This window comes from Alosa pseudoharengus, unplaced genomic scaffold (assembly GCF_046254945.1).
Source record: "Alosa pseudoharengus isolate Yale_2024_CS ecotype anadromous, Long Island Sound unplaced genomic scaffold, YU_APseudo_1.1 YU_APseudo_1.1_scf_22, whole genome shotgun sequence".
In the NCBI taxonomy this organism is placed as follows: domain Eukaryota; kingdom Metazoa; phylum Chordata; class Actinopteri; order Clupeiformes; family Clupeidae; genus Alosa; species Alosa pseudoharengus.
Genome location: NW_027468680.1, coordinates 23,119,726 through 23,137,011, shown reverse-complemented (window position 1 = coordinate 23,137,011; position 17,286 = coordinate 23,119,726). Strand labels below are relative to the sequence as shown.

The 17,286-nt window shown below is 48.1% G+C and overlaps 1 protein-coding gene across 3 annotated transcripts in view; it reads right to left on the bottom strand.

Annotated features, from left to right (window-relative positions):
• nhsl1a (NHS-like 1a) overlaps window positions 1-17,286 on the bottom strand; it is a 72,004-nt gene that overhangs the window by 2,548 nt on the left and 52,170 nt on the right. For 2 of the 3 annotated variants that reach the window (XM_076299381.1, XM_076299383.1), the window contains exons 2-7: window positions 16,727-16,879; window positions 10,844-10,971; window positions 8,581-8,776; window positions 7,587-7,718; window positions 2,930-6,391; window positions 1,609-1,735 (exon numbers count right to left, since the gene is read on the bottom strand). In XM_076299381.1, coding sequence (XP_076155496.1) covers window positions 1,609-1,735; window positions 2,930-6,391; window positions 7,587-7,718; window positions 8,581-8,776; window positions 10,844-10,971; window positions 16,727-16,879 — 4,198 coding nt within the window. The remainder of the gene's footprint in view (window positions 1-1,608; window positions 1,736-2,929; window positions 6,392-7,586; window positions 7,719-8,580; window positions 8,777-10,843; window positions 10,972-16,726; window positions 16,880-17,286) is intronic. The other variant, XM_076299382.1, reaches the window with a different exon arrangement.

The following is a 17,286-nucleotide window of genomic DNA, read 5'->3' as shown; positions in this document are numbered from 1 at the left end:
GAACCTCAACTGAGAGAGGTTCTTTGATTCTCCACATAGTAGATGGGTTGGTTACTTCTTTGAATGAAAAGGCATTAATTCATGCTTTAAATACACATGTATGCTTTAAATGGTTTAGAACAGATGTATTTTGGATTGTCATATATAGTGATATTCATCCACACTCTTAGGAACACTTCAAAGTTCCTTAGGCTACTTAGCTCTTTCCCTGAACACAGAGATTTGATGTACTGTTTATCGTCGTTTGGGAAAAACACATAAATCATGTTTGTCTGAAGTGAACTACCTCCAGCTGGCTAGAGTTCATCAGACAGGTTAAGAGTTCAGCCTAAATCCAAAACAGAGACTCAGAGGTGAGACTGCCATGCAGGTATTAACTTGCATGGTGACACTTTGATTCAAATATTTATGCTGCTCCTACGTTGGAGAGAGAACTACTAAAAGCTGCGGTCCAGGTACGCCACTTATTCCATTTCAGTCATGATAGAAATAGCAAGCGTTAGCCGGCAGGCACTAAAGCATGTAAATTTCTATGCGGGATATTAAACTTTGATTAATGCATATTGACTGTGTCAAAAAGTGCTAAGAATAAAACTGCGCAGTGTAAGCCCTCCAGGGTACAGAGCTGTATCTCTGTGCCGTTACACAAGCCTGTGAAGTACAACTCCAAATCTCTCACGTTTCATCCACACCATCAATCTGGAACACATCTACGATCTATAGTCACACCAACAGCACAAACACAGCTATCCAGTACTACAGGATAGTACAGGGGACTTGGGAGGAGTTTTGTGTCCGGGGAGCTAATAGCCACTAGTCTCTGCAGTCTCCTTTACACTAGTAAAGGGACACAATCACCAGCCAATTACCCGGTTATTAGCCAGCTCATTCCATGCCTGTATGCGGGCGTTCACGGTCTGACGTCTGGCACTGCTCCAGCGGGACGTTACAGAGAATGGACAGAAGAGTACATGAGCAGACATGGACAGGACTGGACAGGATATGTCAACGCAGAAATATGAACACCTCTAATGATGAAACCATGTCAGAGACTATGAAAATGCACAGCAGGAATGTGGGATTTGAATGTAACAGTACCAGTTTTCAAACATGGCAAATACTGTACAGTACATGCTGTCACAATTCAGTGGGGACATGTGTATGTGTGTTTGTTTTTGAAGTGAAATGTGCATATCGACCTCAGAATTGATTTTTACCCAACACCTCTCGCCAAGGAAAGTATCTTTCCAGTTTAATTTACATAAAGCAATTAACTTAGCTAAGCCATTTAACATCCAGAGGACATCACCAGGGCATGCACAGCAAGGTAATAAATTGTTCATTATGTAATTAATAAACATGCATAAGTCAATTAGTTTTCTCCATAGTAGTTAAAATAACCTGAGGTATTAGACATCTTGATGTGAGCAAGACAGCTTCAAAAACAGTTAGAAACTGACCTATTCTATCATGATAAGTAAAAAAAAACATCACACTCAAATCTGGAATGGCAACACAAAATGTGACATAACATTACACAACATAAGAGACTGCAGAGGAAAGATCCAACATGAGTGTGTGAGGTTAACGATAAAAACAGTGTTGTACCTGTGAATGACGGCGAAGAGATCCTCTGTGGTGCGGGGGCGTGTCGGGGTCACCATGTCTCCGTGCGCCTCACCGTTGGTGCTGGCGTCCGGTGCGGGGCTGCTGTGGTGTGAGTCGGCCACCACGCCTACGACAGCCGGGGGACAGAGAGACGCATGTCAGCTGCAGTTCGCCACCAGCGCGCGCGCACACACACACACACACACACAGAAGCCTGCAGAAGGCTCCCCAACTCTTCCATGCTTTAAATTATTTATTCCTTCGGCTTTTGCGATTACGCATGTGTCTTGCTCAACCCCCCCCCCCCACCTCTCACTCCCTCCCTATATTTCTCACTCACTCCCTTTTTTTCTTCCTCTCTTGATCCCTCCTTCTCTTTCTCTTTATTTCTCTCGCCCTTCCTCTCTCTCTCTCAGCATCTGTACTTAGGAAGTCCCAGAGGCTACTGGGGCATATTCCATCTCTCGCTTCCTCCTCTCTCTACGTTCCTCTCTCGCTCCTTAAATTCATACAGTCAAGTGAACACTGAACACTGACCAATCAGCACGCAAACTAACAACGGCTAGAATAAGAGACAGAGAAAGAGAGAGAGAGAGAGAGATGAAGAGAGAGACCCTCATATAGCTATGCTGGAGGAAGATGGCTTGCTTGCCTGTACTGAGCTGTGGGGGAGGATGTTGCTGTATCTTAGTGGCTACAGTAAAGTACAATAAGCTGTGTGTCATCACTGACCATAAGGAGGACGGGGAGGAGGGGAGGGGTCACAGCAGCCCACAGAGAGAGCTTCAGCTCGCTATTTATGACCCTCTGTCTGACCACCCACCCACTTACTGTGGCAACAAGAGCTACAGTTGCTTTGTACATAACGACCGGGGGACCTCCAGTGTCATTTACATTCTAGGACGCATCTGATAAAAGTCCGCATTTATAACTCTAAAATGAATGTATATTGCACCTAAACATCCTTTCCAAATATGAAAGTTCAATATGTGTTCATAATCACTTTTTGTGTATTTTCATATTCAGGGATTTGTTTAATTTGACTGACTTGCTTTTCATAAGAGGAGTCTGCACACCTTGATGGACTGTACTGCAGGGGCAGCTATTTCACCAAAACAACTCAGGAGAAGAGGGAAGACAAGCGCAATACTGCTTCCTCCACAGTGTGTCACATTTATTGCACTTATTTCAAAGTGATGGTAAAAGTCTGACTGACGTCAGAAACGTCAGTTCAATAAATGTGATGCTCCATGAAGGAAGCAGTGTTGCGCTTTTCTTTCCCCTTCTTCCTAAAAACAACACACCCAGGAGTTTAACTCACTCTGTTCCTCCTCCCTGAAGCTAGACGATCCCGAGCTTGCGGCCTGGTCATCCTCGTCCGACGTGCTCCTCTCATCGCTCAGGCCGAGGTCCTGCTCCTGGATGATCAGGTCCTGGATGTGCATCCCTGGGGGCAGGCCCTCGGAGGACAGCTCGCTGCTCAGCGAGTCCCTCCTCTGCGTGAGCAGCATGGGGGTGGAGCTCCCCGAGTCGGTGTCCTCTCCATCCTCCTGGTGCAGGGTGAAGCACTGGCCGCCAGTGACCTCGAACAGAGGGGGGACGTCTGGGCTGGAGGCGACGGGGCTGTCAGTGTTCGGCACCTGGACACACTCCACCTCCAAGCATGACAGAGAGGGGAGTGGAGGGACGATCAATGAGAGCTTGGGCTTTTTGGGAGAAACGGGGGGCTTTTGCTTTCGAGGGGTGACAGGGGAGGCCATTAGTGGACTCTGACTCTCCAGTGACATCGGTTTGTCATCTGGCTGCACTGATGGCTCTCCAGAAGGCTCATCGTGAGTTTCTGAAATGTGATCGTCGGATTGTCCATTGCAAATTGTGCCCTTTTCCATAGCCTCAGGGCCACTGAGACTCTTTGGAATCACCAGAGGGTTCTCTCTGTCTGGAATCATCAGAGAGTTCTCTCTGTCTAGAATCATCAGAGGGTTCTCTCTGTCTGGAATCATCAAAGGGTTCTCTCTGTGTGGTATCACCAAAGGGTTCTCTCTGTCTGGAATCAGCAGGCGTTCCCTCAGTGGGGAAGGAGGAAATTCCATTCCATTCTCAATTGGACTCGAGCATGTGGTCAGCGATAGGTGAACAGGGTTGATCGACTTTTTTAGTTCCTCCGACTCCAGAATCTTTTCATCATGATCCAGTTCCTGCACTTGTTCCTCTGCGCTAGGCGAAGCTGTCGGTTCTTCGTCTTGGCCTTCCTGCACCTTGAGGTTCTTGACGGACCGCAGCTGGACCATCTGCAAAACCTCCGCCGTAATCAGCGGCCTCGGCCACATCGCAGTCTCCTCATGGTGCCCTGGGCTTGGCGGTGTGGTCACCTTCTCCATGTCCACTGCCTGCTGCACAGGTCTGGGGGGGAGTTTGAAAACGGGGGCAGACGGAGGTCTCATGCCCAACAAAGGTGGCAGAGGAGGGGGCGTCGGCAGGCCAGATGGCGAGGAGGGGCTGGGAGGGAGAGGAGGAGGTGGAGGGGGAGGTGGGAGTAGGGAGGTGTTGCTGCACTGCAACAGAGACTCCAGGGTGACCTCTACTGGCGGTGGGGGGGAAGGAAAGCCAGGCGATGAGTGTAAGGTCTCCATACTGATCTCTGCTACTGTTGGAGTAGCTGGTGGAGACGTCTGGTCGTTGTCGATGACCGATGCCTGAGGGGTGAGAGGAGGTGACAGAGTTGTGTCACATTTTGGGCTTTCCATGGTTGGAGGGGGAGAGTCGGAGGTGGCTGAGGGGGAGGCAGGTGGAGTGGGACCAGGTAGAGGTGGAGGAGGGGGAGGCATGGGGAGCTTGCCCGTATCAGAGGTGGTGGAGGACAGAGAAGTGGATGAAGACGACACAGAGAGAGAGGACAACAGCGAGGATGACCTCTCTGGCACTTTGGGCTTGGGCTTGGGCTTGGGGGGCTTCCCTGGAGACTTGGCCCTCATTCCCGAAGTGGTGGGGGTCCCTGTTGTCGGGGTGTTGGACTGGCTCGAGTAGCCACTAGAGGGCGACGTCAGGCGGTGCATCTTTTCAGGCGAGGTGGTCTTTGACCTCGGCCCGTTGACCGTGTTGACATGAACCAGAGGCAGGCACATCTTGTGACCGTTCTGTGAAGAGCCATTGGTCATACCATCACTGCTCATAATGTCATTGGTCACGGCAGCACCATTGGGCAAGCTTTCGTCGGTCATGCCGTTGCTGGACGATTGAGGGAGCCCTTTCTCTGAGCAGAAATCCCATGACTCGGTGTAGTCGGAGCGCTGGCTGCTGTTATCGCTGTGAGGGGGCGGCGTGACCGGACACATGGCGGCCGGAGCGGACATTCCGCTGCTCGCCGCGCTGACGTTGCTGTGGGTCCTGGGCCGCAGCACCCAGGGGTCCTCGAAATGGCCGCCGCCGCCGCCCGAGGGACTCTCGCCGGCCAGCGACACGCTCTGGCTCCGCCCCTGCAGCGACTGCTGCAGACTGGAGATCAGCTTCTCGTTCAGAACCGACTCGCTGAGGTGCGGCGCGCGCGCTTTGCGGCGCAGGGAGTCGGTGCGTGCCGGTGGCCGCGGCGGCTTCTTGGCCTTGCGCAACGAGATGCTCCGGCTCAGCGACTTGCTGCTCCCGAGACTGATGCGGTCGTCCTGGCTGTGGTGCTTGCGGCACTCGTAGATGTCGTGCCTGGCCCGGTCGGCCCGGCTGATGCAGCTGTGGCTGTGCGACTTGAGTCCCGAGTCCAGCCTCATGGACGTAAAGTAGCCCTCGTTGTCCACCGAGTACAGCGAGCTGGTGTCCGTCTTGTTGGGCGAGTGCTCGGAGCTGCCGTACGGGTGGTTGACGGGGGACGAGCAGCTGGAGGTGAGGTCAGGCTTGGGCGGCGTGACGTTATCGTAGCCCCAGGGGTCGGAGGTCAGCGTGCCGCAGCTCTGGGTGCTGCTGTTGGACTCCCGCCGGGTGTAGCTGGGGCTGCTGCAGTTGCGTCCGTCCAGAGTGCTGCACTGCGAGTCCGCCTCGGTGCTGGCGCCGGTGGAGACGGAGGCGGTGGACTGGCACCGGGACGAGCCGGGCGTGCTCGGCGGCCCATCGACGGGAAAGGGCTCCATGGATGGCATGTAGATGCCGCTGTTCTCGTACGCCGACCCCTCAAAGTCTGGCGGGGAAAGCATCAGCCCCTTGGCACTGAGGGACGTGGGCCCGTTGAAAAGGCCCGCGTAGTCGCTGGGCGAGGCGGCGATGTGCTGCTCGCTCTGGTAGCCTTGGAACTTGGGGCTGGGCAAACCGTTGGTCCGCAGAGAGGCGGCCGGATGCAGGGAGTGATCGCTGGCCTGGCCGACCGCCACTTGGTGGGGCAGGGAATGGGACGAGCCATTGGTCATGCGGTAATGGCCGGCGGCGTAGTTGCCAGAATCGGACTGCGCGGCGGTTCTGGTCCCGGGCCGAGGCAGGCTGTGGAAGCCCTGGTCGCTGCTGTTGCTCTGCGTCTGCGTCTGCGGGGCGAAGACGAGCCCGTTGCAGTCGCTCGCCGCTGACAGGCTCCCGGAGGAGGACGTGGAGATGTTGGCCATCTGGGCGGCGATGCCCTGGCCACGCTGTGCGCGGATGCGACGCATCGACGGGGGGACGATCTTCACCTCCTCCGTCTGGCAGCTGGAGTCGCGCGTCAGCGAGCGCCGCAGCGTGGAGTTGATGCTGCTGGTCCGGCCGAGGGACGAGTACTGACCGGGCAGATACATAGAGTGGGCTCTGCCACCATCCTCCCCCTGTGGGGCTGGGGAATTAAGAGGGATATTAAGAGGGATAAAAGCAGCCAAATGAAAGCCAGGCAATAATAAAGCATGTTATACAAAATTGACAGAAAAATATACAGTACTAATACCACCACTACACTGTTATTTCAATAATTAGGTTAGCCAAGGATTTCAAATGAAAATTACATCTCCTCATAAGGAGTAGAGAAAAGTCTATTCATAAAATGGCTACAGAAAATATAAATAGCAGAAACCTGCCAAACAGTAGATTACATAAACCCAGCAGCAACCCTTAATATAAATCACGTCACAGAAATCCTGCTCAATCCCTCAATTCTCACACAAACCTGCGGCTAACCCCAATCCACCGAAATTCGGCAGATTTGGGAGACGGAAACTAGCTTTACCCAATTACTCATTCAGCATGTAGCTGGATCTCAAAAGGGGGTTAAAGGATTACATTGATGGGGGCATAGCAAACTGGGCGTCCATGCTACATCTCTAGCGGGGATGGAGGAGATTAGCACATGAAACATACTAAACGCTCCGGCTAAAGGGGCAGCTAGTGGGAGAGGAGACAAATGGGGTGAAGGCCAATGAATGGAAGGCCAAGTCAAATCTGACCTGCTTGTGTGTACAATATTTAATTCCATCAGATTTAGGTGGGAATCTCACCCTGTAGATCAGAGTGTTATCATAAATCCATCCGTCTATCCAACGTTTATATTGCTCTTTTTTAAGATGCTGATTTGAAGTGAAAACGACATGGCCAGTAATGGAAGGGCAGTCTGGTCTCAAATGCAACTGTTCTGTTTCTAAGCAAGCCTTTGTATCACAGCACATGATTTTATCCAATGGCTTTTACTATTAAATGGATTCCAATAAAGTAATGCTGAAGAGAAATGTGTGCAAATATCTATGAAAATGCACATACATTTCAACGTGTGTGAGTAGTGGCAATAACAATAAGTGCACTTCTTGTAATAGCATGTGAATGGAACCAGACAAACCTGACAGCAAATCTAATTTTGTTCTGCAGGTCCAATCAAATTCAAGTTTGCTAACAGGTTCATCTGGGCCCAGCCCAGGCTAGTACTGTATCTCTAGTGATAGCATTTTATGGACTTCAGAACCACTCAAGTGCAATGTCCAAGCTCAGGGCAGCTTGGACAGACTGAGTTGAGATGGACAGCAGCACTGCATGCAGGCTCCTACCTAGTTCCCTCTGGATGTTGTCAGGCACCCCTGTTATAGTCTTTCTCCTCCTGACCTTCTTTGGCCGCCTGATCACAGTGTCAGTGTTTACGAGGGAGCGCCGGAAGCTGGCCTGTCGGTCAAAGGTCTCGCCTGGGGTCAAGGCAGCGGAGAGCAAGCAGACGGACTGTTACTGAGGCAAGCGCACGCGGCACACACGCACGCACACTCACACTGCACGCACGCACACACACACACGCACAGGCGCACACACACACGCACATGCACACACCCATGCGCGCACACACATGCACACATGCACACACACACACACATACACACACACACACACACACACACACACACATGCGCACACACACACTCTCTGGGGGCATACAGAGTAGTGACTGGTGATGCTGGTTTATATTGAACTATAAACGATCATCCAACACAACATCTGTCACATTTCATAGCAGAGCGAGCCTGGGATGAACTGCTGAATGCAAGCTGCTAAAGTGTGCTGTGTGTGATTGTGGACAACTGGTCCTGTTTCTGCCATTCTGTGTGTGTGTGTGTGTGTGTGTGATAGAGAGAGAGAGAGTGAGAGAGAGAGAGAGAGAAAGAGAGGGAGAAAGTTAGAGAATGAGAGAGTGTGTGTTTATCTTGGACAAATCTACTGTTGCCAATCACAACACAAGCTAAAACAGGGATTACACTTTAACACATGGCAGGGTATTAACATCACTCACACATAACAGGCTGGATTGAGTGCTCCATTTGCATTATGAATTCATGCTATTCTGTTTCGAATGCACCACTAACACCTACAAAGGGATACAATTACAAAACTATAGGTTCTATGAGATACTGTATAGCTTAGTTACTAGTATTTATATGTCTTCATATAGTATTTAAATATTACACATTTTCCATAGTATTTATGTAGCGGTTGGCCCCTGTCAGTAAAGAGGAGGAAGAGGGGGAGCAGTTGGAGGAAGTGGCTGTCCAGTGCTACCTGTGATGTTGATGGGGACGATGTCGGTGGGCACAGACTTGGCCTGCTGTCTCATCTTCTCCTCTGGAGTGGGCAGGGGGAAGGACTTGTTCCAGCTGGAGTAGATGCTGCTGTCATGTCCGTTCATGTCCTCAATGAGCGGCGTGTGCGCCCGGATGTAGACCAGGCTCTCCTCTTCAGGGGAGGAGTCTGAGGACTGGACATGCCAAGTGGGCGCACACACACACACACACACACACACACGCACACACACACACACACACACACACACACCGACAGCATAGAGTCAGATTGCACAGTTTTACCACATTTCTGTAGTTGCTACAACAAATTTTAACTTAATATTTCAACCTTCTAACATGGTATGAGTTTCCCTGAGCAATGTTGTTCTGGGAGATGAGCATATCCCTCCACCCACGCACTGTAATAGGAAGCAGTGGCTGAGAGAAAAAGACGTGTATCTTAATATCTACACGTTGCTTCATTCAGTGCCTTTATCTGAATGAAATATTTCTGAGAGTGAATGAGTGGTTAAAAGCCCTGGGGGGCACGCTATGGTTTTGTGTAATCTACTGAATTATTCAGCTGTCTCGTTACAGCCTGAGATCAAACAGAATCCTAAAGTATGTTTTATTAGAGGGAGGACAAATAGAACTCATTTCCATATTACTGTAATGCCTAATCCAAGACAAAATGATGAAAGTAATGTTCTCAGTCCTAATTTGAACAGGCATGAACAACATCTTTTAAAGAGCTTTTGTGTTTGTTTGTTTGTTTAGGAACAGAATAACAGCAACACCACGGGCAACATAACTGTGTTTTGGGGTTCTAGAACAGGTACAATCACTAGTCATATTTCTGAAAACTAGGCAAGGAGGGGGTTCTACAAGGGTCCACATACAGTAGAGTACAAGGCCACCGTTTTACACAGAGAGACACAGTGCTACACGGAGCCTATCTCCAGCTGACCACTGCACAGTTCTACGTCTCTGGGAAGGAGGGGCTAAAAGTACCTTTCTCCTCCAAGGTCTCAAATGACAGCAGAGAGAGAGGCAAGACTGACTCAAACAGTCTAGCAGCCTGGACTGCTCAACAAAATAGATTGCAGGAAAGGGGGAACAAAACAGCAAAATGAAATCAAAAGAAAATAGAAACTTTTGACAGAATTTGTTGTAACATATTAACAGATATGTAATTATAATCCTTTAGATATTATCCAAGTACTATCCATCTTCATGTGAATTATGTTGCAGTAACAATTACTCATTCTCACCAGAGGAGGGCAGTGTAACATCACTACGTCTTTTCAATTAAATTAAATAAATAATTTGACAAGCACTGTATGGGAACAGTACAACAGTATTTAAATGTATATACTGGTAAACCTGAATCAATTTATTAGAAAGTAAAATTGTAAATGAAATTGAGAAGATTAAAAACACACACCCATACACCCACTCTCTCTCTCTCTCTCTCTCTCTCTCTCTCTCTCTCTCTCTTAGTTCATGAGATGGAATGTTTGTGTTTGTTTGTGTGTGTGTGTGTGTGTGTGTGTGTGTGTGTGTGTGTGTGTGTGTGTGTGTGTGTGTGTGTGTGTGTGTGTGTGTGTATGTGTGAGTGTGTGCTTCAGTGTGTGCGTGCCTGTGTGTGTCTGTGCATGTGTAGAGAAAAGTAACGCACATCACACATAATTGAATCTGAGTTAAACTCTGCAGACAAATTCTTCAGATCTATTGGGACTTTCCCCGTTGATAATGAATATCAGCACGCTGTCCATTAGACCAGTCTCAGGCCAGCTTTCCCACTGAGCATTAGACCCAAGTTGGCCATGTGTTACTTTGACCTACTTTCACCAACAGCCTGACAGGTCTCAAAAATAACAACACTAAATGGAGTTACAACACAGAAAAAAAGATACAAATATTGATTCTAAATAAATAATAATAAAAGAAAACAACAACAATGGGAACACTGCTCCTCTGCTCTGTGCTGTTTTAAGTTGAGAGCTGACTTCCAAAAAATCCCCTGGAGGACATCCAAAAGTGTTTCAACAAAAAAAGGTGCTCTCAAACTGTTTGGTGCATGATAAATGGTGCCCTGTGTGTTGCAGCTCTGGCTACATCTCTAGCTAGTGGGCAACATCAGAGAGGTCCATGCTGGACAGGCAGGGTGGAGATGACCCTAGACCCAGTGTCCCTGCTGTGTGTCCCTGTAGGGAGTATGGGCAGATGGGGACTGTATGGCGGTGAGGGTGGTGCGTTACCTTCTTGTCCCGCTGCTCTACGTCCGGCTGGCTGTGGACGCTGTCGGACAGGCTGGAGGAGGAGAAGGCCGGACCCTGGGAGTAGTACTGCGAGCTGCGGAAGCCATCTTTCCTCAGGTTGTCGCATTCTGTCAGGAGCAAAGGAGAGGAGAGGAGAGGAGAGAAGGAGAGAGCAGAGAAGAGGAGAAAGCAGGGGAGGAGAGGGAAGGAGAGAAGGGAAGAGAAAAGAGGGGAGATAAGACAAGCAGAGAGGAGAGGAAAGAAGGGAGGATGAGAGAAGGAGAGGGGTGAACAGGAGAAGAGAGGAGAGGGGGATGAAAGAAGGAGAGGGGTGAACAGGAAAAGAGAGGAAAGGGGGATGAGAGAAGGAGAGGGTTGAACAGGAGAGGAGAGGGGGGTGAGAGAAGGAGAGGGGTGAACAGGAAAAGAGAGGAGAGGGGGATGAGAGAAGGAGAGGGGTGAACAGGAGAGGACAAGAGAGGGATGAGCCACCAGTTAATGGAAACCACTGTTCCTCTGAGAGAACTAAAGTATCTGCATCAGATTACCACACACAGGATTGGCAGCACAGCTATTGATTTGCATTGTACTGTATGGTGTGCACATCACAGGAAAACTGAGAGTGAGTGAAACGTTTGGATTAAAACCCCATAGGTCTTCTGAGGGATGGGACACAACTGAGGAGGACAATACGAATAGCTTACAGAGAGGAGTGAGACCTCTTAGAGCAGGATTACGGCTGTGTGGACCTTCCTGAGGAATTAAAACTCTTTAATCTGGCCGTGAGAACAGCACTGTGGGCCGGCCAGACTGCACGGGTTTACACTGACTAGGAGCATGGACAAAGCCCATCTGCATTGTGCTGGCTAGCTGGCCACTTGACGGGAGATGTGTGTGTGTGCGCATGTGCGTGTGTGTGTGGTGTGTGTGTGTGTGTGTGTGTGAGAGCATGCGAGCGTGGAGGAGGATATGACACTCCCCCAGTCTGATGACAGATGGCGTGGGGAAGGTCCTGTCACTACCCAGAGGACAGAAAGTGACCAGAGCCCTGGGGTAGCCGTCTCAATCTCTCCAAATCCTCAATCCTCACACAGGCCATGCTTGTGTGTGACAAAGAGCTTACCGAGTGTCTCTTATTAAAACACTATATGAGAACACCCTGACAACTAAGACACAAAAGACTCATTTAATCAGACCTAATTGAAATTAACAGTGTATATTTTCACAAACCGTGCTGCAAAAATAGCTCAAATTTATCCAAATAAACTGACGAAACCTTCTGAAACCGTCCTTCATGACCTCTGGGGGACCACTGGGGTGGTCAGACCAAAGAAGCCCTGGACAGAAAACGTAATAAAGAATGAAAGATAAATGACCTGATGAGCACAGGGCACACGTCTTTTTACACACTTAATGAAGATCACTCTAAACTGGGCCAAAAATAATAACCCCAATAAGCCCAGCACAGAGCAAAGGTGTGTGTACTGTAAGCACTAGCCTGAATATATCAGTGAGCTGTGTGTGTGTGTGTGTGTGTGTGTGTGTGTGTGTGTGTGTGTGTGTGTGTGTGTGTGTGTGTGTGTGTGTGTGTGGACACCTGGCCCTGACACATCTATTCATCTGGCCTGAACAGCTCTATGTGCTGACATGACATACTCTCTAATTATGCCCCACCGTGAGCGAGGGCTTCGTTCTGTCCGTTTCTCTCTCTTTCTGTTCACTCCTCTGTCATCCTTTCTTCTTCCTCCTTTTTTCTTGCGCTGTCGCTTTCCTTTCTTTTTCCTCCTGTCTCTCTGCTCTCAGCTTCACTTTCGGACATTTCCCCATACTCATATTCTTCTGCTATCTGCATCCTTTCATCCCACTGCACTCCTCTCTCTTTGCAGCCCATCCCTCTCTCTCTCCTTCCTCTCTCTCTCCCACTCTGTTTCTCTCCATCACTCTCCCACCTGACTAGCACAAAGAGGTAATTACCTCATCTGTAGCTTGGTGCAGTGGCTCGCTTTCTCCCTTTCCCTTCACACACACACACACACACACACACACACACACACACACACACAGTCAGTGAGCACAGTGAGATTTGGCAAAGTCACCGCCCAGCTTTACTGCAGCAGAAAATCATCATGAGGATATGGGATCGTCACAGGGATTTTGAATCCATTCACAAACAAAACCCAACCTCCCCTCCATCACACAGATAAAGCAAATACAGATATCATACGTTCCAAAAGGTAAGACTATATCAATCAAATATTCTGTTACTATGGCAGTCACTCCCCTGAAGCGTGGGCTTGTTAAAGGATGATGAACTTTTGCTTGATGCACTTCCATTGTCATATAAAGTATTTTTTTTTCAGTGGTAGCATTGAAGAACAGACAATACAGTGGACCAGTGGAAGAGCAAGGAGACAGAGGAATCACAAAGCCAAAAAAGGGTCACAGAAGCTGCGAGGCCGACATTCAAAACTTCACACACACGCAAACTTGTTTGAAAAACACTCGCCGAGAGGGGAACAAAGGCGAGGACGACTCAGAGGACAAAGTGTTACGACAACACACATACACATACACACACACACACACACAAAACCAATAAGAGATACGTCCCACTCTCACAGAGAAACACTCCTTACGTCCTAACGTGAGAGACTCCTCAGCAGACACGACTGTTCAGATGGTCAGATCACCATAGCAGACACATCAAACACAACTCCTATACTAAGTAGTTTTGGGTACTTTTAGCAATCTAGAGCTCCCTCTACATAGAACATGTATGTTTTTAAGAATACAATTTAAATATCCTTTGCTATATTTAGTGCTGATATATCTAACAGACGTTTGTATAACAAACGATCGTTTGCTGTACAGTCTCTGTCTTCACATTGGACTGAGATCAATTTCACACTAAAGCATGACAGCCATTGATTTCTGTCCACGCGCATACTGTAGTAACACTCAAAAGCCTGTTGAAACTGGCCTTCCAGGAACAATGCTGTGCTTATAGTGTCCTGGCCAGTGTGTGTATTTATAGGTCATAAAACGATCGCAGCAGGACAGTGCGCTAGGTTACTGCTTTCTTCTTGATATTCCCCTAATAAATGTCTTCTAAAGAGAAGAGAGCAATTGAGGTAGTGTTTAATACAAAGTAGCTCTTCAGCAAAGATGAAAACCAAAACAGACACATAAAAACTCCATGGTGCAAAGTTCCTAGGTCCTTTTACTTCAGCCCTTTTAACACTCATTAACAGTCTATCCAGTGGACAAAACTAGTGGCCCACTGCAGTTTCTAAGTGTTACAAACAAAGACTCCTCTCTCTCTCTCTCTTTGTCTCTAATCCCATAACAGAAGGGATTTAAATAGTGGTTGTCACATGACATGTGGCACCTGCTGAACTCCTAAGTCAAGCACAAGTCACATGCTGATGCCGATACAGTATGAATTAAAAACACTGATGGACATAGCCAGACAGATGGGAAATAGCCAATAGCCAAAGGGCTCTGTAAGCCAATGTAAAGTCAACCTGTTAAATCAATTTTAAGCTTAAAACACGAGGTTAAAGACGTTAAACGTGTCGTTGGCCAAATGGGGATTTTGTTTGAAGGGATACTGTTTTGCCAGATTGCCAAACTTGAGAGCATTCATGGGGAAAAGTGTTTGGCCATATTCACCTGGACAACTACTGTGCCGAGCGCCAGAAGTCAGCAGCCCAATCTGGGCTAGTTTCTGGTCACCATCTGCCGCGCGGGCCGCTGCTATGACAGCACTGTCAAATGGAGGTCGTATGAAACTCACACGAAAACCATTAGCATTCAAGGACGACACAGAGACAGAGAGAGAGAGAGGGAGAGAGAGAGAGAGAGAGAGAGAGAGAGAGAGAGAGAGAGAGAGGGAGAGAGAGAAAGAGAGGGAGAGAGAGAGAGAGAGAGAGAGAGAGAGAGAGAGACAGAGAGGCCCGAGTAATCCTGTAACGGTCACTCAAATTGACACAGGCCTGCTGGATTCACTCTCCTAATTAAGAAATACAATGGGTGCGCAGGGGCATGGAGGGGGTTGCAAAGTGTATCAGGTCTCTGGGGAAAAGGTGAGAGTGGAATCAGATACCCACTGGCTAAGCAGCCCCCCAGCCCGCATACTTTATCTATGCCCCGCTGTGCTTGACCTGTTTGAGGCAGAAAGGAGAGCTTTTTAGGTCCACCCTGTGTGTTTATAACGGATTCATTTTTCTCTTCAAAGAGTTACACAACTTGCACACAGACCCACAGAAGAAAGCAATCTGGTTGCCTCAAAATTGATCATCTCATTAAAGATGAACTCAATTCAACATCAAACAAAATATCTGAAGACATTTTAAAACTAAATTCTAGTTCAATGATTTCAGGTAACAGAGGGAGCCGCTAACTGGCACGATAAAGCGGGCAGCCCTTATCTGGTATGAATCTGTCCTTATCTGGCATGAATCAGACACTTATCTTATTGCTTCTTAAGTCTTGACAGGATGGTGCAGGTGACCAGGACTAAACCAAACATGTGGTGCTTCACACATCACTTCTAACAGTATCATGTGCATCTGCTGGTCTGGTTAGGGCCGAGAGATGGTGACATGAGGAGCTAGTGTGGGCTTGCTCCTTGTCTGATTTATACAATGCAGCTAGAATGAATGTAATGAATCCACACATATTTAGACAGAAAGACAGGATGACCAGCTGCATGTTAGATGGAACTCTACTCTAAAGTCTCCTTTCTGCTCTGTAGCTTCATCTGTAGGACACTTTGGATCAAAGTGTCAGCTAAATGAATAAATGGAAATATAACATTCATACATTACATCACACTCTAGTGCAATATACACTGCATGTTAGGGCAGTTCAGTGTGTGTCTTCTATGGCCAGTGCATACCCAGATCTGAGGTGACACTGAAGTATGTCTGGCCCAGCTCTGGCTCTCATCCGGCCCAGAACTCCCAGAACTACGGAACCATTAGGTCCAGGAGTCAGCTAACTTCTTACTATCTTAACGATGTGCTTCAATGCATCCAATTCTCTTTTAAAGACTTACTGTAACTAATGACCTTGAATGAATGGGGATGGGGGTGAGGAGCGCTTCTTGGACTCTAAAGTTTGGTTAAGTCAGAGGTGCTCTTTGGATGGGAAACTAAATGCCAAGAATCAAGAAACTCCAAGAGTTTTTTAGAAGGTTAACTTGACCAAGCCATGATAATAAAGGCTTTTTAACTTTTTCAATAGAGAGTGCCTTGGAGTTTCTTGATTCTTGTGCTCAGGAGTGATTGAATCAAACTGCTGGCCTTGGCACTGAGTGCAACCTGAGGAAAATGACTGTATAGTCAACAATTGTAGCTCAGCTTGGGTCCTGGAGCTCGGCTGGTTTAGTGAGATGCTTACGACTCCACGGTCATTGATTCCACAAAGGGAACACTGCTGATAAAAGGAATGAATGACTGAATTGTGATAAAGGTACTGCAGTTTTGGATAACAGCTCTTGTGTAATGCACAGGATTTAGCTGACACTTCTGCTTAAAGTAGACTTACAATGGCATCCCGCCCTGACCAGAATTCCAATCCTGGAATGCTGGAATCCTGGTAATGCTAACCACAATGTCTAATGTAAATGTCTATGTAAATGTGCATGTGTATATTAAAGCCCTCTTGTGGGATGCTTCTCACCGCTGGTCTTGAGGTTGTGTGTGCTTGAGGTTGTGTGTGTGTGTGTGTGTACCTCTGAGGGCGGTCTTGAGGTTGTGTGTGTGTGTGTGTGTGTGTGTGTGTGTGTGTGTGTGTGTGTGTACCTCTGAGGGCGGTCTTGAGGTTGTGTGTGTGTGTGTGTGTGTTTGTGTGTATGTGTGTGTGTGTGTGTGTGTGTACCTCTGAGGGCGGTCTTGAGGTTGACCTTGGCCTGTTTGTGCAGGTCCTCCACGCACGGTGGCCTGGCGCCGGGCAGGAAGACATTCTCCTGCTGGTGCCACGGGGCCTGGTAGTGCACCGTCCACTTGCTTTCATCGTCCAGGCTAGACACGGCTGTGGACACACACACACACACGCACCAGCAAGTTAGGGCAAAGGTCAAGTAATATGGCCTACATAGGGTTAAACAGCGTCAGTGGAATGGAACATATATCAAGCATTTATTACCTTCCTGCTGCTCAGATTTAGTTGCACATATGGACTTGTAGTTTTGGATCAAGCTCAGAAACTGTGTAGGCACTAGGCACCCATTGTGTTTCTGTGCTTTCTTACTGTCTTTCAGTTTTTTTTGCTAAACATATTCTCATACTAACATACATACCATATCTGAGGAAAATCCCATAATTATCTCACAATTAGATGAATAGTTGGTTGTAATGACCTACTTAACATGATGCTGGAGTAATAATTTATAGCACTGTGTTTAAGATTGTCGTTTTTTTTAAAAGTTCATTTTAAAA